At 39.9% G+C, this 23,403-nt stretch overlaps 1 protein-coding gene across 9 annotated transcripts in view; it reads right to left on the minus strand.

Moving 5' to 3' along the window:
• Positions 1–23,403, minus strand: part of STAU2 (staufen double-stranded RNA binding protein 2) — a 174,333-nt gene that overhangs the window by 71,509 nt on the left and 79,421 nt on the right. For all 9 annotated transcript variants that reach the window (XM_065627399.1, XM_065627395.1, XM_065627397.1 and 6 more), the window contains exon 12: positions 9,268–9,575. In XM_065627399.1, the coding sequence (XP_065483471.1) occupies positions 9,268–9,575 (308 nt within the window). The remainder of the gene's footprint in view (positions 1–9,267; positions 9,576–23,403) is intronic.

A 23,403-nucleotide genomic window follows, 5' to 3' on the forward strand; every position in this document is an offset into this window, starting at 1 on the left:
TTTAAAGGGGTGGCTCATTGGATGAAGGGAATGATATCTGTGTATATATCAAAGGACGGAAGAGCAGCAAGGGTGGGGTGCTTAACGAGGATCTGTTGGGATAGTGTGGGACCTGAACATGACTTAAATGGTATGGAGTAAGTGGTGGAGAATATACCGGTTTCGTCTGGAATAGAGTTAATTTTCTCCAGAGCAGCTTGTATGGTGCTGTGCTTTGGATTTCTGACCAAACCAGGGTTGTTAGCACACCCACGTTTTAGCTACTGCTGAGCAGTGCTCACGCGGCTTCAAGGCCTGTTCTGCTTCTCTCGCTGCCTCACCAGCGAGTAGGCTTGGAGTGGGCAAGAAGTTGGGAGGGGACGGAGCTGGGACAGGTGACCCCAACTGATAAAAGGGCTAACCCACATCATAAGACATCATGCTGAGCAATAAAAGCAGGCGAAAACAGGGAGGAAGCGGGGCACGTTTAGAGTCACGGAGTCTGTCTTCCCAAGTAACCGTTACGCGTGACGGAGCCCGCCTTTCCTGGAGATGGCTGCACACCTGCCACCCAAGGGAAGCAGTGAATGAATCCCTTGTTTTGCTTTGCTTGCACACGCAGCTTTCGTTGTTGTCTCAACCCATGAGTTTTCTCACTCTCGCCCTTCTGATTCTTTCCCTCATCGCACTAGGGAGGAGGGACCGAGGACCTGCATGGGGCTTAAGCTGCCCACCAGGGTCAACCCACAACATCAGCCTGTAGAAATTTGAACATCAGGCAATAGTTGGGTAATTGGGGAAAGTGCGAACTTCACATTAGAACAAAAACAAAACACCACCACCACCACCACCAACAACAACAAAGAAAAAAGTATCCATAAGAGACAGAAACTGCGATAATGAGGATTTTGTCAACCATTTCTACAGGTGTGTATACTCCCCGGGGGCTAAAGACAAATGCTGCTTTTGAGGTTATTGTACTGGCCACTGAGCATGGCACAGGCACACAAAAGGCTGGATTTCAACATTTTGAGTGACACCAGAGAACAACATTTTACAGAAACGAATGTGACCAAGGAGCACGTACGGTAGTAGTAAACTTGACTACGGCCCAAGGTGCCACAACAGGAACCAAAAGCTCAATTCCGCAGTTTGTTTTGCAGAAGCAGGTATTGATAATACACGGCAACATAGTCACTCCTGAGCTACTTACAGGGGTTTCATAAATACTTATTTTTAAATATAAACTCCCACTGCCTGTTCAGTGCTAACATTAAGGTGAATCGACTGATCACAGTTCCCTCTGGGAACTATTTTAGAAGAATTTTACTATTTTACAAGAATTTCACTAGTATTTGCAGTCTGTCCAATCCTGCTGGGAAAGAAGTCTCCAATGCCTTGAGGTGGGGGCAGCCAGATGCACAGTTTATATTCATAGGATTATAGGGGGGTTTGGCCCCAAATGTGAAAGAAGCAATATTTGCTTTAACAGCTTTATTTCAAAAGTATTCTCTACCATTATTCTACCAACATTTTCATTTTTTAATGTTCTAATTTTTCCTGATATTTTGGAGAGAAGATGTTCTTCGAAGAAGCATTTATCTAAAAACAGTTTGCTGGCATAGACTTCAAATCCATTTTACATGAATGATGCCAGGAAGCCTGACGTTACAATTTCAAAAGCTTCCTTTAATTATTGTTCATTTTTTCTAATTTGAATGAGTGATGAGACTTCTGTACTCTTCAGAACCAGCCCATTTGCTGGGATTCTAGTCCCAAGCTGACAGCGGCCACGAACCTTTCTGCAGCCAACATGTTCAAGGACAGAATAGTATCATCTGGCTTTACATCCTAGTTTTTAGCACTTGCTACACTCTCCGTCATTGGCTTTAGCTGGAGACTTGCTAAACATACCTTTTGATACATTGATCGTCAGCGAACTTTGAAAATAAGCTCTCTCTGACAACTAACACTACCATTACCTCTATCTCTGGAAAGGTGATGGGACAACTTATCCTTGGCACCATCTCAAGGCATTTCAAGGATAAGAGGGTCATTAGGGGCAGTCAACGTGGCTTCACCAAGGGGAAGTCGTGCTTGACCAACCTCATAGCCTTTTATGAGGACATAACCAGGTGGATAGATGATGGCAAAGCAGTGGATGTGGTCTGTCTTGACTTCAGTAAAGCATTTGACAGAGTCTCCCACAGCATCCTCACAGCTAAACTGAGGAAGTGTGGACTGGACGATCGGGTAGTGAGGTGGACTGCGAACTGGCTGAAGGAAAGAAGCCAGAGAGTCGTGGTCAAGGAGGCGGAGTCTGGTTGGAGGCCTGTATCTAGTGGAGTGCCTCAAGGGTCCGTACTGGGACCAGTATTATTCAATATATTCATCAATGACTTGGATGAGGGACTAGAGTGCACTGTCAGCAAGTTTGCTGATGACACCAAGCTGGAAGGAGTGGCTGACACGCCAGAGGGCTGTGCTGCCATCCAGCGAGATCTGGACAGGCTGGAGAGTTGGGCGGGGAAAAATTTAATGAAATATAACAAAGACAAGTGTAGAGTCTTGCATCTGGGCAAGAACAACCCCAGGTTCCAGTATAAGTTGGGGAACGAACTGTTAGAGAGCAGTGTAGGGGAAAGGGACCTGGGGGTCCTGGTGGACAGCAGGATGACCATGAGCCAGCACTGTGCCCTTGCGGCCAAGAAGGCCAATGGCATCCTGGGGTGTATTAGAAGGGGGGTGGTTAGTAGGTTGAGAGGGGTTCTCCTTGCCCTCTACTCTGCCCTGGTGAGACCTCATCTGGAATACTGTGTCCAGTTCTGGGCCCCTCAGTTCAAGAAGGACAGGGAACTGCTGGAGAGAGTCTAGCGCAGGGCAACAAAGATGATTAAGGGAGTGGAGCATCTCCCTTATGAGGAAAGGCTGAGGGAGCTGGGGCTCTTTAGTTTGGAGGAGACTAAGGGGTGATATCATTAATGTTTCTAAATATGTAAAGGGTGAGTGTCACGAGGATGGAGCCAGGCTCTTCTTGGTGACAATCAATGATAGGACAAGGGGCAATGGGTACAAATGGGTACACAGAAGGTTCCACTTAAATATGAGAAGAAACTTCTTCAAAGTGAGGGTGACAGAGCACTGGAACAGGCTGCCCAGGGAGGTTGTGGAGTCTCCTTCTCTGGAGACATTCAAAACCTGCCTGGACGCCTCCTGTGTAACCTCATCTGGGTGTTCCTGCTCTGGCAGGGGGACTGGACTAGATGATCTTTTGAGGTCCCTTCCAATCCCTAACATTCTGTGATTCTGTAATTACAACTATATTCATTATAATTGATTCAGTATATAGAACCCTTCCCGCCAAAACACAGTAAAAATTTTCTTTCCCCCCCCCCCCGCCCCCAAAAGTGATTTGGGGGAATCTGAGGAAAATCACATCAGTCATTCATGCCTCATAAGAGACAGTTCTTTTTTTGTTCAGTTTAGCACAGCTCAGCTCCACTTCACCTTTAAATAAATGATCACTTGAACACAATCACCACAAAATGCTTAAACTTCTAAATAAAACTTCTGTTGTGTAGGTTCAGTAGATAACTACTGAGGAAGAGTGGAGGTGAATGACATAGTGGGGACCACAAAGCAGTGAGCCATGAGAATGGCTGAAAAAAGCAGAGAGAAGAGGATGCCTTCTACCCTGAGAGAGGAATGGAAATGAAACAACAACAAAGAAAAAAGATCATCTGTTGCAAAAACTGAGACAGGACATTTGGGATAGGAAGGTAGTCTATAGTCCATCAGAGACCCAGAGAGAGGAAATGCCCACTGATTTTCTGGGAAACCATGGAAACTTCATTTTAATGTGCTTCTTCAAAGCCCTCCATTGAAGCTTTCACCTCCCTCACAGCATTCTTGTTAGTCTGTTTTCATTTCTTCCCATTGGTTTCCCTAGCAGAGAAATTCTGCTGAGAATGAAATGCAATCCTGAGCATTTCTCAGAATGCTTTCACCTTTCTTCTACTCACCAGAACAATTAAAATAAAAAAATGTCTCATTATTCCCTTTACTGTAGCTATTTGAATCTGGAGTCAATGGGGAATGCTTGGGTTTTTTTCTTGTCTTTCACCCTAACCTTGCAATCCGTACCAATGGATTCTTGCAATTTTCAGAGCTAATTCAGAGATTTGTGTTCTTCAAGAGCTCAAAAGACTGGTAAATGTCTTGCTGTATCCTTCTTCTCCTTTTTATTTATCATGGGGTTTTTTGGGAATACAACAGGTTTATGGAAAATTTTGAAGTGTGGTCCTGTTGCCCAAATCCATAACTGGTGTGTCTCTCTCTTGCCTTCAGAGGTACGATAATTTGTACAAGTAAATGACCTGGCCTCAGTTTTCAATTTCTAGGTTATATTGAAGATCTGCAAAAAGAAATATCCTGGTATGCTTGCAAAGGCCAATGAGACTTCAACTGAAAAAAATCCTGCTTGCTGTGGGAATAGAAAAAGATGAGACTGAAAAGGGATATTGCTTTTACTGAGGCAAAAAACAGCTTCAGAGGTAAGAAAGAAGGGAAATAGCTAATGTCAGGACTCCCAAGGAGCTCTTGCAAATAAAGTATGCATATTTCACTGGGGCACGTAATGAACAAGAACTAATGAAAGGAAAGCTGCTTCCACCTAGTGAAGTCCAATGAATTTTAATTCACCTAAGTAAGCAACAGTTCTTAATTGTGATCTGCCTTGGAGATGGACTTTTGAATTGAAATTGTTATTTCAGCCATCATCAATGATTTGGCATGCTTAAACACAAAATGTTAATGAAGGAAGATAAAGGCATCAAATTTCAAGATGCAAAAGTTGTGATGATGATAATTTATATCTTAATTATTTTCTTCAGGCTGAATCCCTCACTCATTCCTTTTGTATTAAGAATTCCCACTGAACTCAAATCTGATTTTCATGACTGTGTTTTGGAGATTTGCTGAGGAAAGGGTTTCAGGCCCAAACTCTTCATTATTAAGAAGATCACGAACTCATACCTATCATGAATACTGTCAACAAGTTCTGACAGTGAAATTAATATTGGTCAAAGAGAAAGAGATCTTGGGTAAAAACAGGGTTGGGATTCACAGATGTTTGCAAATTCAGGTGGGATGGATGCGAAGGTCACCCACTGTCCTTTACTAGGGCAACCGGGCGCCACTTCTGTGGAGCTGCACTTGTCAGTGGCCACAGCCAAACCTGAGAGAGAGCAGGAAACGGTCAGAGCATGGCCTAAGCTATGCCTGATGGCTACTTCAAACACTAGGCCAAGTCTGAAGTAGCCAGACCCGCCTCTGCTGGCTCTTCCTGTCAGTGACTCTATACTTCAGTGAAAGTGAACAGTAGAAACCAAGGGAAGTAACATTATCAATCACACCAGAATGACAACCCACAGCACATGAAGAATCCTTCTGTGGTGTGGACATGTCTGCATCAGACAACCCAGCACAGGGTATGACTGACTCCAGGCTTATGAAAACCCAAGAAGCATCTACCTTTTTAGATGATTTTACACCTCTAAATGACTTGATATTAGCATTCATAGTGCCTGTGTCGATTCTGAAAATGGTATTTAGGTGCTTTTTAAAATTTTACCTGCTCCAAGAAATCTGCAAGTATGTGCAGATCAGACCAAAGCTACAGCTCTTTCCTTGACATTCACTGAAGGCTGAATTTCCCTGAAATTCTCCTCACATACATATCTCAGTAGCAAGATCCAAGCACTCCTAGACTGATTTCCAAATCCAACTTCCAACAAAGCAAAACAAGTGTTTATTTAAAGCCACTGTAGGGAAAGGTTCGAGCTCAATGTCAGCCCTTGTACAAAGCGTGGAAATTCAGTCTAGGCCCACCTCTGCCAACTATTCCAAACCACAAGCTGTCATGTATGTGCTGCAAGTAAACACAACCTTAGAGTGTCCAGCAGGACTTCTCCTGTGTGTGCAATCACTCAGAAATGTATGCTTATGCTACTGGTCGTGGAAATGAGAAACATTTGGAAATGGCCAACAATGCAACCTTTAAATCCATCAATGTATAAAATGGAACAGTTAATCACTATACAAATGTGGAGGGGGAAAAAAAATATAAATTGCATAACCACTGCAATCAAAAAAATACATCACATAGAAACTCTTGTGTGAGGTTTTATTATGTAGCCACTATGGAGAAAAAGTTAAGATCTCTAAGTCCTGCCAATGCAGCAAGCCAAGTACGGCTGCAGCCGCACACTGGGACCAGCTGTGGGCATGCAATCACAGCTTTTTAAAGTTTACGATCTTTGCTTCAACCAAACTTCCAGGGCAATTTCCTCCTGGGCTACCTGCAACTTGTGTTTTACCTCAGTAAAAACTGGAGGCTCAAATTATTCATGTGTAAACAGCTTTTCTAAGTGTTTCCATTTAAACAAACTCTCTGAATAACTAGCTGCACTCAAATGGTCAGCAAAAATAACTGTAACTTACCTAATCTAGTTATGAAACAAGGGCCAAAATACCACAGTCACTTAAAAATAACAATTTTACCAAAGCTGAGTTTTCCTTTAAACAATCTCTGGGCAAAGTCAGCAAAACAATTAACTGGTAGATCATATTCACAAATATGAAGCAAGCACTAAAAATACTTTATTCAGAGTTTGTAAAGGCTTGCTTGAAGTATTTGTGTTTAATTATCACTGGTGATTTGAAACCTGAGCCTAGAAAGCATCCAAGCTAAACACCTGTTTTTCAGTGACACTGAGCTGCTGCTTATCAATAACAAATGTCTTTAGAATAAGCCATAAAACATAAATATGTAATTTTTTAGTACTTTTCCATACATTGGTCCCAATAACTCTTAATATTAAGGGCTTACAATAGAACATGGCTGAGATAATATACAAACAGTTTAGAAGAATTTAAATTAAATAACCACATTTTAAAGACGTCCCCTGCAGCTAAAGAAGATCAAAAACCCCATTTGAATAAGCAAATAACATTTTTTTACATTTACAAATGAAACATCATATGCGTATTTATTGATTTTTTTTAAAAAAATTCAAAAATACATTGTAACAGAACAGAATGTATACGTTCTTCAATGAAAGACAAAACTACGGTTATCATTCAGACCATAATACAAATACATGCTAACAATTTAAAAATCACTCTGGGTCATTCAGGAAACATGAAACAAGCTAGCTGTTTGCAAATGCAGTAGTTTTCTGCTTAGTAAATATGTCTGAGAAAGTTAATCTGTAAAGAAATCAGCTTTTAAACTCTTAGACACAAAGAGCTTTCCAGGCTGAAATGGTGAAGAGACCTGTGATATGCACCTGACAGGCCACCGAGCCATTTCCCACAGAGATTCTGTTCACCGCTCCACCTCGGCTCAGCCACCCCGCCGCGGCAGAGTTTCACAGCGATACCTGGCTCATTCGAGCGAGGTGTTAAAAAGCCTGCTAAGATGATGTAAAACCATCAGTTACATACACAGTGGACAGACGTTAGTATTCGAGAATCTCTACCAAACTTCTTGGTTTGTGTCAGGGCCAAGTAAAAAGTAGTCGTCTGGTTTACGGATGAAACAGATTATATTTTTTGGCTCAAGGTAAGATCGTTTAGAAACAATTTCTACAAAAGCTTCCAGAATCAAAGCATTAAAAAAAAAAAAAACAACTAAAACAAAAACAAAACAATAAACCAAACAGGACAAACACAACCAATCATTTTACAGTAACCACATACTGTAGGCAAGTAGGAATAAAACCAGTAACATAAATTGTGCATCAGTTCTATGAAAATTAAGTGTTACTAGTAGACACAAGCAATCTGACAAGATGAAAGCGAGCAGTGAAAACTTCATGGATTGAATTTCTTTTCATCGGAATTCATCTGTTTCTACTGCAGCCAGGTAACAAATGGAACTCAGAAAAACTGAATTCCTGTTAGCAGCTTAACTCTACCATGGTGAGGCTTAGACTTTTACTATTTCTTGCATCAAGAGACATTCAAACTAATGAATCAAAAGTGACATTTTAAAAATCAAGACCAAAAGAAAGCTGAATGTACATTTCAGATAGAAACAGCATTAGGTCAAATCCACAACTGGTGATATCTGATGTACGCAAATGTAATTTAACTGTGCTGCTTATGCCAACAGAACATCTGACACTATTTCTCAAATTCTAGCAGCCTCTTCTAAATCACTTCAAACAACTGCATACTTTGTAAATTACATGGGCTTTGATGAAAAAAACCATTATCAGGCATGCAAAAATTCTGACAGAAACCTCCCATTTCCAGAATTTGGTTACATGATCAAATTACATACGCTAGAACATACAAAACCAACTTTTCAAATGAAACAAATTCACAACTCTGAAAAAAAAAAAAAACAAACCAAAAAACCCAACCAAACCCAAAAACTTACGACAGGAAAAAGAATATTTCTACATAGCTGGTCCTATCCTCCGACAGTTCAGCATGGTAAAATGAGCTACTATCCAAATACGTGTGTAATTTTGCATGTAATGGTGACTGGGAAGAGGCTTCCTTTCCCCATCTTCCACACTGCAGAAAGGACTGGATGCACTACAGCAGCTGCCACTGTCTTACGAAATGTTGGGTCTTTGCCACTGCTGGATACAGGTCACCAGTGGTGAAGGACTTGTGCGCTGACCCAGCGCGGTTCATCTTACATTCTCTAGTACTGACTGCGATGTCAAAAACATTCTGCACTGCTCTGACACCAGGTCTGCTGCTAGGCTGCACCTTCTGGTCAAAACATTGTTCTACAGGTGACAACTAAGAGGTGCAGGGCGGGAAGCAGAGTAACGGCTTTAACGACCCGGCCCAGAAGACAAACACAAAGTTAAGGTGGTGCCTCAGTACCTTCTGGATCAGAGTCGAAGGGAGAAACCGAGGCCAGAGCACTATGTAAAGCTTCTAATGTCAAGAGGTGAAAACTCTCAAAGAAGTGCAAGCAAAAAACATAATTTAAGCCTGTAATTATTTGAGCAGAATAAACAAAGGGAATAAACAAAGGAGAGAAAGATGGCCTGCAGTAAGGTGAATGGAAGGAATGAAAAAAAGCAAAGGAAGGACATGTGTATTGGTGCAGGGTTGTATCTCCTGGACCCAGAAACTGCCTTGGACACCAGCTAATTTTACAAGATAAGTTACATGCATGCCCACATTCAAGAGGGCAAGAGTGAAACCTTGATGGCAATGCTATGATTCTGGCTGAAGAGCTTCATTTTCCCCCTCCCATACCTGAAAGCCTTGAATCCTTGCCAAATACTCCAGCTGTTTTGAAGGCTGCACTGCAGAACAGGGGGAAGCAGGAGATATTCCTTTTAGACCTATGGCTTCGGCAGTTGGGGATGTTCCGTTCATGAGAAGTTCCCTGGCAATCGTAGCTGTGCTATTTGTTGTAGGAGATATGCTGAAGAAAGAGCTAGAAGTCTGGCTCATTTCTTTGGACGACAAATAGCTTACAGTGGTACCAGGGGCTGATTTGTTGCGGCTTGCTTCCATCTCTTGATAAACATCGGGAGAGAGATGGAGTATTCCCTTTGGTGCTGAAAATAAAAACAAAGACCATTCTCATTACTCTACAATGGGTTTGACGTGTAGACAATTTTCATTAACGTATTTTGCAGTGGAAAACAAAGTAAGCATTTCTAAAAAGTATCTTTTTTCCACAGTAACAGTAAATGAAGTCTAACCTCAGTGCCGGGCAAGGTCATGGAACAGATGATCTTGAGTAACACTACAGGGCACATACAAGAGAACCATATGCTCAGGCCCAGTCAACATGGGTTTATGAAAGGCAGGTCCTGTTTGACCAACCTGATCTCCTTCTATGACAAGGCGACTCACCTAGCAGATGAAGGAAAGGCTGTGGATGTTGTGTACTTAGACTGCAGTAAGGCCTTTGACAGCATATCCCACAGCATTCTCCTGGAGCAGCTGGCAGCTCATGGCCTGCATGGGTGTACTTTGTGATGGATAAAGAACTGGCTGGATGGCCGGGCCCAAAGAGTTGTGGTGAACAGAGCCAAATCCAGTTGGGGGTTGGTCACAAGTGATGTTCCCCAGGGCTTAGTATTGGGGCCAGTTCTGTTTAATCTCTTTATCACTGATCTGGATGAGCAGATTGAGTGCACCCTGAGTCAGTTTGCAGATGACACTAAATTGGGTTCAACTGTTGATCAGCTTGAGGGTAGGAAGGCTCTACAGTGCGATCTGGACCGGCCAGATCAATGGGCTGAGGCCACTTGTATGACGTTTAACAAGGCCAAGTGCCGGGTCCTGCACTTGGGTCATAACAAGCCCAGGCAGCGCTACAGGCTCAGGGAAGAGTGGCTGGAAAGCTGCCTGGCAGAGAGGGATCTGGGGATGTTGGCCAACAGCAGCTGAACATGAGCCAGCAGTGTGCCCAGGTGGCCAAAAAGGCCAACAGCATCCTGGCTTGTATCAGGAATAGTGTGGCCAGCGGGACCAGAGAAGTGACTGTGCCACTGTACTCGGCACGGGTGAGGCCCCACCTTGAATACTGTGCTCAGTTTGGGCCCCTCATCATAAGGACATTGAAGTACTCGAGTGAGTGCAGAGGAGGGTGAGGAAGCTGGTGAGGGGTCTGGAGCACGAGTCTGATGAGGAGCAGCTGAGGGAACTGGGGCTGTTTAGCCTGGAGAAAAGGAGGCTGACGGGAGACCTTATCGCTGTCTACAACCACCTGAAAGGAGGTTGTAGCATGGGCAGTGTTGGTCTCTTCTCCAGAGTACCAAGTGATAGGACAAGGGGAAATGGCCTCAAGTTGTGCCGGGGAGGCTTGGATTGGATATTAGGAAAAAATTCTTCACGGAAAGGGTTGTCAGGCATTGGAACGGGCTGCCCAGGGAAGTGGTGGAGTCACCATCCCTGGAGGTGTTTAAAAGACCTGTAGATGAGGTTCTTAGGGACATGGTTTAGTGCTAGAGTTAGGTTATGGTTTGACTCGATGATCCTGAGGGTCTCTTCCAACTGAAATGATTCTATGATTCTATAACTTATTTAGAAACAAAACAGATCTGAAGTGCCCCTCTTCTCCCACACTTTTTAAGAAGGTACAAACCTGGACTTTAAAACTGTGGCTAGAACAGAACACTCAATACAAACAAGTAAGCTTTGGAGATCTACAAGCCACAAGGAACAGCTACTATTATATTTCAAAACCATAGACCGATCACTATTTCACTGCAATCTTCTGCCTCTTGATACAATAATTTCATCTGTTTTTTCACAAATAATTTAAACTAGCCTATGTCAGCACTATCACCACCAGAAATAGTTATTTTCTCTCCCACCTACAGCTGCTGTTTGTAGTCTCCAGCTGCTCTATCAGTTGTGCCAGCACCAGCACCTGTAGGACCACGCAGAGACGCTCATGAGAACGAGCAGCTGGAGGCAAAAAGAGGGCAGGAGGCTTCTTGCAGTAGCCACACTGCCTCAAGTGCTGCCTTAAAGTGTTTGCTGAATTACAACAGCAGCTTGTGCTTAAATAACCTTAAATTGCCTTGATTTAGTGTGCTAATGACTCTTACATGACTGACTGCTCTTCAGTGAAGAGGAATTTATTTAGTTTTATTTAGCTGCATATATGGCATCCTGTAGTTTGCAGATCGCTACCTACTTTTGACAACGTTCATACTGAACAAGGAAGGCATGTATGTGTCATCATTAAAATCAACAGGAGTATGGGTAAACATAAAAAAAAATCTAAATTTATTTATGTGAATTTCTTTTAAATATTTGTAGTGACATGCAAATGAGGGATAATTTGTTCACATCACCAAATTTTTAATATCTTTTTAGAAAATATCGCAGCCCTAAACCTGCTTGAAAACAGGAGTCCATACTTGATCGGTTTTGCTGATATTCCTGTGCATGGAAATGCATAGCATTAAGGCCGGTGTTTGCTAGTTTTCATATACAATAAAGTATTTATTGGAAACATGAGTACCCAGTTTGCTGATATAAGAGAAAAACCTCTTTCATATTATTAATGAATTGAAAAATGAGCTTGAAATGTGTAATTTCCTATTAATAGCATACTTAAATCTTCTAGCATATACCTGAAAACAACACTGGTGAACCTGAGACATATCGCATTTCATCTTAGGGATGATAAACCTGTTTGTTAACTGATTTAGTAATCCCAAGAGAAATCAAAGGGTTCAATGTGTAATGCATTTGCAGTACATACTAAATTCATCTCAGAATGTAGAATAAATTCCAAGAGTGGTAGAAAATTAATTTCCAGTTTCCTATAAAAGATTCCTCTAATCCTAGCAGTGCAAGTAGTATTTTTAAATAAAATGTCTACCACAAGGAGAAGACTCAAAAAATATTACCTGTAATTAATATCCTCATTTTCAGCTACATGGTAAAAATCGAACTTCCCCGCTGCTGACTAAGCAAACTTCTTACAGGTGAATCTTTTAATCGATTTACTCACACATTTGGCTTTTAAATTAATATTGCTTTCAGAGAGTTAGAGCATCAGTTTATACCCTTCAGAAAGACATATCTGTTCCATGTCTAATACACCTGATTGCTCTCCTCACCACCTTCGCAGGGATGCGGAGCCTGGTTGGACCCTGAACCGTAACGCCAGAGGCGTTTTGCTCAGTCTTAACAACTGGCTCCAAAGCCTGTGGACCCTGCGCTGAACTCCAGAGCTAAGCCCAAATTTGAGACAAAGCTACTGGGAAAGACAGAGCACAGGGTCCTTAAAATTTATTTTTGCCAGTTGGGACAATTTAGAGTATAACCTTATAGGTAACAACAACTGTGTAAACACGCAGCATTATTTTATAGCACATAATCACTACAGGATAGATTGATTCTACACTCTTTTTCTGAGACTATAGCTTCCAAGGCCTATCACTGCACGTATCTTTAAATAGTGTTATAAAACAGATAACATGAATGAAAATTGAAATAAATACTACAGATATTGATAGTTGACGTCAGGTTACAAAACCAAACAGTAACGATCACAGTGAGTGGCAGCTCTTTACCTTCAAAGACCTGCCCACTGTAAATCTAGTTTCCTATAAATATTTGAGAAACAGAAATGAAAATTGAACAAAAGGTAAAACAACATACTTGTTTAGAAATAATATCAGCCCCCCCAACCATTTTTAGAAAAACATAATACAACATTAACTCAAAAAAAGTTTAAAGAAGCTTAAAACCAAGTCCAATGCTGCAGATGTCTGTTCCATTGATGTAATATTACTTAAAACAAACATTTTACATGCTTTCTCAGCCATTTCACTGTTTTTACATGATCCACCCAAATATCTAACTGCTGTCTGGAACAATGGTTTGGAATACTTCCAGATTACTAAGCTTTCTAAATGTTAAAATAACTAATATGCAGCATATGATGAATAAAAAGATATTGAGCCGAGTATAGCAAATGCTCCTAAAGTACTGACTTTAATGGTGATGTTAAATTAATAATAGTACTTTTATACTTATGCAACACCTTTCTGCTTAAGACTTCAAAGTGCTTTATAAGCAATAATTAATTTAAATCATACATTGGCTCTGAGGGGCAGATATTATATTACCATCATTGATTATCTCTGGAAACAAAGTAATGTAATATTCCAGGCACTACATTAATATAGTTGCAAGCTATTAACTTTTTATATTCAGGGCCTATGTTTCATGAAGCTTCTTACAAACTTGTTTTAAAAAGCCAATAAAAACTTGGTCTCTTTGAAAACTTCTAGCAAGCACATGTTAATTGTTATCTATTTTTAATATATTATTGAGGATTTTTTAAATAGCATTCGTCACTGTTGTCTGCTTACTTCAACTCTGTTGAATTGTAGAAGAGTATTTATATATGTAACAGTTTAGTTACAGTAGTAAAGATGTGATCACAAGACAAGGAGTATGACATCAAGAGAGGAGTAAGTCTAAGAACAAAAGAATTCTCCAGAACTTACCGTAATTAGTCTTCAGACAAGTACTTTAATAAAAAACATGGGAGAAAGAAATACTATCCTCTAACACCTTTATGCATTGCAGGAGAACATCTCTAGGTGAATGTTTTCATACTTTTGTTAGTCTTTCAGCTTAAAAAAAAAAAAGATTTTTGTATCCGCTAAGTATTTATCCCATATGAACTTCAGCAGACTCCAAAGGTAGCATTGGAATTATTAGGAGTCATAGGTCTATAATACTATCATTTAGATCAACAACATTGCACCTTCTGCCAGACGTTAACTTAGAGGTACATTCATGAAACATGTTAAACAGAACATCTGACACATAATTTCCATTTATATTATTTAAACCTGTGGGCAAATGTGCTATGAAAATACGCAGGTTAGTTATGCAATATCACAGAATCACAGAATCACAGAATGTTAGGGATTGGAAGGGACCTCGAAAGATCATCTAGTCCAATCCCCCTGCCAGAGCAGGAACACCTAGGTGAGGTTACACAGGAAGGCGTCCAGGCGGGTTTTGAATGTCTCCAGAGAAGGAGAATCCACAACCCCCCTGGGCAGCCTGTTCCAGTGTTCCGTCACCCTCACTGAGAAGAAGTTTCTTCTCACATTTAAGTGGAACCTCTTGTGTTCCAGCTTGAACCCATTACCCCTTGTCTTACTGTTGGTTGTCACCGAGAAGAGCCTGGCTCCAACCTCGTGACACCCACCCTTTATATATTTATAAACATTGATGAGGTAATATAATCACTAACATTTGAAAAACATGTCTTATTCATCCCTGGCGGTAATTGTTAGCAGTCTCTCACAATCTTCTGAAGTCTCTGAAAACCTCACGCCAAATCCTTCTCTTACCTAAGGATAAATTTGGTGATCTTCCATTGTCTACTTTTGCTGTCACGTACTACACAACTGCAAAATGGTTTAGACTCCAAGTCTAATATATGATTAGAAATTATACAAATGTATGACTAAGACACAGAATGGCCCAGCCTGTCCTTCTCAAGCCTTCCCCTTGAAGCGTAATCTTGATGCTTTGATTCCAGTTCTTTTCATAGCAGCAGTAGTAGAGGCGGCACTGTCCAAAAATCTGTTGAGTGGCATTATTTTATCCCTAACCCTTTCTCTACAGGGTCCCCTTGGCTGGGATGACAGGGGGACCTTTCTACAAAAGGGTCCTCCACTGTCTGGACCTTCACTCCTTCTGGAGTTCATGGAAAATGAAAATAACCATCAGAGGGAGTTTCTGCATGGGGAATGAGGTGAGGAAGGAGAATGACTGATACTATCACCAAATGAGCCTCAATGTAATGAGACTCCCCAAAAACTGAATTTATTGATACAAGAAGAGCGACAAATTACCCCACAGAAGTGGGTTAAATTAAGAGAAGTTCCGAGTGATGACAGTGTTGCCTGCAGACTCACATGTATTAGTGCCTACACTGGTACCACTGGTGCCTCATTTTCAATTTTCTGTTTCTGTCAGGAAGATGAGAAAACATGAAAAGCTGAAATTTTGATCTTATCATTGAACTCTGAAAGATGACCTACAGAAATCAGGCTTGTATTGTCAATCTGCATATAGATAGCAGTGCTAATTCGCTCTCTCTTTTCTACTTGATCAACACTGCTCTAGGGATACTCTTCCTCTGCCTTCACTCAATAACTTCTCCCGGTTCAAGGTCACTCATTGACTTTTCACGTTTCAAGTACACTTGGTCTAAACCACAACTTTATTCTCTTTCAGAAAATGACAATTTTCTCCCTGGGCTCTCACCTGTCCTACAGGCAAGCTGGACCTGTTGGTGCTTCAGAAGCGTCAGCAGCGTCAGCCAGTGTGCAACTTCCCCTGACACCCCTGAAGAGCAGATGTTCTTCCTTGCACTACAACTACTGATCTGAGGCACCAGCATGGAGGAGTACTTTCATGCCTTGTGTAATGATGCAAGGTAAACCACAATATAATTCTGTATATGACATGCTCATAAATTAAGTTTAACACCCCAATATTTGAAATAACCCATCACTGGATGAAGAAAAGATTGTTCATAAAGAGGTAATTGGTATTTTTGGAACTGAATATAATACTTGATAGATAATCATCAAAAGCTTTGTTTCAGATTATGCTACCTGTACTCACATTGAATAAGCCTTCTTATATTGTACTGCTTAAAATACGTGGCAACACCTTGTAGTTAAGCATTAAGTGGGAAATGTTAGACCCAGAACTAATGTTGACTTCATTATTATACAAGTTAAAATCCACAAAACCTTAAGAGGCATGGAGGACTTTCACATGCAACACTTTCTCCATAGAGCTGGCAGGTTCTCAACATGCCCTAGAATATGGCCCACTACAAATCCAACAAGAACAAAAAAGAGAATTTACAAACCCAAATAACTATTTCAATAACAAGACTGAAAAATGTAAATATTCTCATCAAAATAAATTATCATTTTATACTTCACTCACTGTTAAAGCCCATTTATACACTAGAATAGTTTCAAATTTTCTTTTAGTACCTCAGTAGAAACTCAGAAAATATCAGTCAAACAATTGAATAGCCAAATAGTATGGCCATTATGTTCTCAGTAATAGTCTACAGACAATCTTGGCTTGAAATATGAAGATGCAATCATTACCTACTTAACACAGCTATCTGTGGTATTTCTAAGTCACCAGCTACTGCAATATCCAGACATGAAAAAATGTTTCACCATTACACAATGTCCTTCAAACAGAAGATCTCGTCTACATGACCTTAAACAAATTGATGTTATATAATGTCACTGATTAAAATACTAGTTTATCTAACCTTAAAATAACCATGACAGTGAAGTCAATGCTATTTAGTTCTTCACGAAGCCAGGTCTTGATATCCTTAATTTCACTGGAACACTTTCTGTACAGCCAAAAAGGAAACTGCACTATTGCAGGAGACTTAAATTGTATAAATTTCTGTAACATTTGGTGTTTTACTCATATGAGTAAAGTCCTTTGAAATCTCCCACAGCTTTACTCCTGCCTGGGAATGTAAGATTTTGGTAAAAATAAGACTTAAGTGTTTGCAGCAGGGAATTTCTACAGGATATTGTATTAACTATTCCAATAGACAGACGAAACACCTACACCATTCTTTTTATACGATAATTTCTGCATCATAAATTTTCAACAATATATCGGTGTACCAGCTAACCTAAGACTAAGATGAAGCAGGTTCTGAAAAGAAGCAGAAGAAAGGACAGTACTTTCTTATCAGTAAAGAGAATCAGCAAATTTGGAGCAGGAGCAAATCAAGGTAGCAAGCTTGCAGATCGAGGCGCTTGTAAAAGCTGCAAGAAAATTATTTTGGAGGCGGTAAAGCAAGTAGGAGAGTGCCTAAGTGCAACCAGGGGTGACCTGTGCAGGTGAAACTCCTCATTAACAGATTAAGAGGGGAATGAGAATTGCGATGATGAAAACAAAGGCATGACCCATACGTAGAAGAGATGAAAGAATGAGCAAGTCTACTAGACAAGGACAGAGAGGTTGCTGAAGCTGGGAAGGTCAAGGGGGACATCAACAAGCACAGCATAGGTATGAATAAGTATGAGCGAAGATGAAATCAAAGGAGGAGAAAGCAGTGGGGGAGTAGAAGTCACAGGGGTACGATGTTTGATGTAAAGGCAAGAAGATGGAGAAGAGAATGGAGAATTAAGTCCCGGTACTGACAGCAATAAAGCCTCAGTTCAAGTGATTCAATTCTTCAGGACATTATTATCCCAGACTAAGGGTGAGGTACTCGGGGGGTTCCAGGTTGGGGGGAAGGGAAGAGCAAACGGAGAAAAGACTTCAGAAAAGTGAAAGTAGATAAGAGAATAACAGTTAATTGTGTGATACTGTTCCATCTGCTTGGCCGAAGACAGAAATCCAAATGCAGATAATTTGCAGAATTGCATTATTAAATCTGAATTTGAGAGTTAACATCAAAAAAGAGCTCTGTGTTGCTATTTCACTTGCAGTTGTGGTTTTTTTCAAAGGAATAGACTAGCAACCTTGAATAAACATAGATCATATAGGAATTTTACAGGATGGGGAAAAGCAAAAGAAGAATTTCTCTGAAATTATCTCTACCCACAGAACTGGCTATCTACTGTCATGGTGGCTGTTCCCTCTTGGAACATTTTATACATCAAGGGCTTAATGCTTATGAAGTCTCCTAGAAAGCTAAGACAGGTTCCCTCACAGGCTGAGGGCACCCAAACCACAACCCTCACAGCCCAAGTGTATGTTTCTTACATGTGCACAATCCACACTACTCAAGAACCAGGCAGCAGGTTGGGTTTTTTTAACCTGTATCTAAAATATGCAGAATATAATATGTGGAAACCAGCCAAGGGACACCAGAATACACATCCGCACATTCACTCACAAGGGCTTTAATCAACAGACAGACTATAAAGTCACTATTCCTTTAGATCGCTCCTTCTCTCTGGATTTCTTGCATTTTGACAGCATCTGATTTTTTATTTTCTGTCTGCAAATCATAATGATAATAGATACACATCTCCAAAAGGTGGCTGCCATTAGCCAGATCACTCTGTACTCTATGAGCACTCACCTGGTGAAGAAGGAAACTAAATCTCAGTCTCCCAACTTTCTGGGCATGTGTTTAAAACACTACGTGCTTTAGAAATACACATTGTACTCTGAACTCAGCAAAGAAAGCATCACATCTGAAGATACGAAACCTGCAGGACTTTGAGCACCAAACTGAGCATCTCAAAAGGGGAAACGTGGGAAAAGGAGCAGGACCAATTGCAGTTGTGGTCTTACACACCTGAATGGTGCCCAAATCTCACTTACACACAAAAATGCTGATTTGGATCTTGCCATTAGATCTCAAATAGTAAGGAAAAAATAACCACAGTCCCTTCCCTGTTTTGTTAATATTAGGTGTCCTTTAATATTAGGTGGTTTAGAAGTTTTTTCAACTATTTCAAAAATACATAAAAGTTGTATTTAATTGGTATTATCCTGGATAAAATATTATCTCATTCTCATTGCTAGATAAAACTGAAAAATAAAACATTAATTATTAATAATGCCAAATACAGTACAGCCTTCCCAGCTTCAATAACTCATCAGAGAAACACAATTGGACAAATCTCATCTGCTTCTAAATTTAATTTTCGTATATCTTCAGTTAGAAAGAAAATCTAGATTTCTCAGACCCTTGCTAGAAGACTGAAAAATGGGGTTAATTTTTTTTTCTTCCTCTTTTTAAATTAGCACATCAGCTCAGCAGCTACAGAGGTAAGGTGTTATTTAGACATAACTAACTGCTGTAAGAGACTCTAGGCAAGGTCGTGAGACATACAGAGAACACACAAGTGCCTTGGCTGATAGAACTGCTCCCTGAAACACACAGTGATGGTATAATGTTTACCTGACAGTATGTTTGCTTAAAAAAAACCCCAAAAAACAAAGCCCCCAATCCAAACAGACGGAAAACTACTCTTCTGTGGCCTATGTTTCATCAAATAAGTGGTGGTGTCAGCTCCTCTTACTGTGGTTTCTATTCAGAATGACAAGTAATTGAACAAATGTTTAGTGATGTATCAACCTAACTCCTAGCAAGAATGTATTATAATTGACGAAGTTCAGTAAGTTTGGAAGCAATTCAAAAGTGAAGTCAAATGAAACAGCAGTACTTAGTGAGCAAAAATGTGAACAATCCACCTACGAAACACACTCAAAAGAATTAAATATTTCAGCAAAATATAACACATATAAATTCAAATTAAAAATGTCTGAAATGCAAACCAAAAACTTTCTTCCCAAACTGTAGACTTCGGTTACTGTTTGTGGAAATACAGGAGTATTAAATTATCTACTGGAAGTCTTCACCAAAATCCCCAGTTGAAACATAAACACGTAGAGTACTATAAAAAAAAAGTCTCTGTAAAAGTAGTGAGGGCCAGAACTCAACTCACGCAAGTGCACAGAAGTTCACATTAATTTTGTTTCCTCCAAAGTGAAGATGTATTAGTATGCAAAATTTCATAAATACATTATTTATTTTGCATTTATTTTCTCAAAAAAACTGATGAAGAAATATCTAAGAATTTGACTGCAACCATAAAGTCAGGGCTCACAGTAACACCATATATTTTAATATTTTTTATATTTCTTATATTCTTAATATCTTATTATTTAAGTAGATATTTAACAATACTAAAAATTATGTTTTTATGGAAAAATGCTCAAATTTCCTCATCACAGATTTAAGAAACTCTTTTGAATATCTCTTTGCTTTTTTCTCATTGCCTTTTTTTTTTTTTTTTACTGAGCACAACTGCATGAGATCAAGTATCTTTGTTCCTTAGGAGTTCATCTGCTCCTGCTGCTCATTTACCGTCTGAAATCATCACGATCTGTTGGTGACAATCTCATCATCTTCACAGTAACTAACTGTGATGTCACAAACAAATGATTATGATTTCAGGTGGTGAAAAAACAGCAGGAGCAGATGTAGTCTGAAGAACAAAGACTGTAAAGTCATGCATGAATCCCTAGTAATAAAATGTTAGGCAAGAAAAACAAAGGGCCTGTCCTTTACAGAGAGGTAGGATTGCTCTGAATGTAATTTTTTTATTATTAGTTTTTCAATAGTTTGTGACTCCAAAAATTACTGGAAATAGATAAAGGAAAACTATACTATGGAAAATTGAGGGTGGGGAGCATATAAAAACAGTTGTTAGAATTGTAATACATAAAACCACTGTTAAATTTTCTTTTTTTTTAATGTATTTTTTGTTCTTCATAGCTCATCTACAGCTTCTCGTAAAAGACATACTGTATAAGTTTGCGATTACCCCATCCAGAAATATAAAACCAAAATAAGCTCCCAAGAAAATGTACTTTGCATTAAGATTGTTTATACGTTTCATGTTTTATTTTTGTTGATAAGTGCTTAAGTCAAATCCAGAGAGATAAATGAGCATTCTGTTGACAGTAAACATCTCCTCTATGGGCTGCAAATGGTTGTGGTCTACCCACAGTGTCTCAATGTCTCTTCCAGAGGATCAGGGCAAAAACTCACCCAATATTCTTGTTATTTGATATGTGAAAAATGTCTAAGATACCCCAAAACAAAGAAACAAATAGCTTCCTGCTTCAGCTTTTAGACTGTAAAATGAAGAGGAAAGGTAAAGAAGTAAACCTGTAGGAAGAAGCTTTGCCAATGAGTAGGAGGAACAGACTGAAGTTTGCCGCAAGGATAGCTGCAGATGTAATATGATAGAGGGGAACAGGAAAAGTTAATTTTCAAGGTATTTCATAGGGAATACTATAAATGCAATGAGCAAGTACATAGGAAGATACTGAGTGAAGGGTATTTCTCAGCAAAAATGAACTACATGTCATGATTTTTGGTTTTGTTCTACTAAAGTATACAACTTCACTTTACTATTCCGGTTTTGTTTCACACAGTTTCACATAAAGACGTACTGCATTATGCACACAGGGTATCTGCCTGGAAAAAGAAACGGATGCACAGTACGTTGTCCTAACAGGACACGGTTGTATTCCTGGAATAAAATTACTGGAAATGTGAACAAGAGCTCCCAAATGGTAGATCCAGCAACCTCAGGGCCTACATCAGGTTTTCAAGACCACAAAGTTAAGTTTTAGGGTCACAACAAATTCAAACTGTACATTTGTCTTATAAGCAAAGATACAGAAGGGAGGAAGTTGTTTGCCCACTTTAAAATTTCCCATAATAATGCTGACACTGCAAGAGCAGATAAACCCACTGATAACCGTTGTTCTTAGATATAAACTAGCATATTCCTACCTGAAAGGATGCAACATTTTTGATATCAAATACTGGAAGTTTTTGGAGCTGCCTTAAAAAAGCATGCGTTTCACAGGTATATGAGAGATCATTCATGCAAGTGATCTCTTCTCTCATTCAAAAGGAGAAGACACTTGAAACTTCCTCAGTTCTCCTTGACTACAAAGCTCTGAGGTTATCTTGGACTCTCAGGCTGAGGGGAAGATCAAGAGAGTGCACAGGGAAAACTCTTAATAACACTCATTCTTATTCAGATTTTTTTATGCATTCCCTGTGTGGGAAACTACCAGATAATATTTTACCAGAAGAAGAATAGGGAAAGCGCTCACAGCTAAACATGTACTGGTAGACCACCCCCCTGTCAAATATTAGCACAGCATTCCAACAAGTAATCATGCCTGTGGAAAACTGGTGCCACAATGTCAAGTGATGCGGCATGGATCTTCTCCAAACGCTACAATCTCTTGACTTCAGTCGCGTCCTGAAAAACAGGTCTCTTCACACAGCCATTCAGTAGGAACATATCAACTGAACTTACTGGTTACCTAAATAACATACAAAAAACAGTTCACTGAATTTTCTACCTGGGGATCTGTGAAAAAAGACTGATCTGTCCTCTACATAACCGTAACAGATTCATTCTCCTGCTATGCCTTTATAGGGAAATCACAGTTGAGCTGTAAATTTTAAAGAAAATACTCTAGAACAGGAAAGCCCTTTATAAGGCAAAGAGCTAAAAAAACAGTAAAAAAATATTTATGCCTGTCGATAGCTTTTTGGGTTCAAACCCTTCCTATTTTGCCAAAGGATGGCACAATCCCTCTGAAATAAAAATGAGACACTTTAATCACCTGATTATCATTCATGTTGCCTGTAGATTGGAACCCTCAAAACCAGGAGTTAAGGGATTAAGCACAGTGGCCTCTGAACAGTACAACCAAAAATAAATATACTATGGCTACTGACACATCTACATCTCCCCTGATTTCCAATTTACTTGGATATCAGAAGAATGGGAATGAGGGCATCTAGGAATGTCCTTCGTGCATTAAAAAAAGTATCCCAAACTGAAAATCTGTTTCTGTGCTGTGGCCTACGGTGGCTGCAGAAAGGTCTGTGAGCAGGTGTTAAAAAAAAGTCCTTTTGGTCAGCACAAGTTTAAAATCTAATTTTCGTTCATCTTGACTCCTGTTGAGTGATTTTGGCTCTGTGTCCTCCTAGATTTGGATTTACATGTATGACTGCCAAAATTTTCCTGCCAGATGAAGCCTGGGAAGAGGATTGGTTGTTCTTATTTGTGTAGGGGATTGTTGTGATATCATCTATAAATATCTTTGCTACAAGACACTGCAAGGACAGGAGAGAAAAGCCTGGGGTCTTATTTTCCTGTCCCAAACTCCAATATGCGAACATTTGAAGATGTTAACATGTGCAGATGTTTCACAGGCCATGTCCTCAGAGATTCTGACAAAGCAAACAGAAATCATCCGGAAGTACTGACGGAGATTGAAGCAAGTGGTAAGAAGTCCTTGATCCAGTAGAATCCTTCCTTTCAA

This window comes from Caloenas nicobarica, chromosome 2, assembly GCF_036013445.1.
Source record: "Caloenas nicobarica isolate bCalNic1 chromosome 2, bCalNic1.hap1, whole genome shotgun sequence".
Classification (NCBI taxonomy): domain Eukaryota; kingdom Metazoa; phylum Chordata; class Aves; order Columbiformes; family Columbidae; genus Caloenas; species Caloenas nicobarica.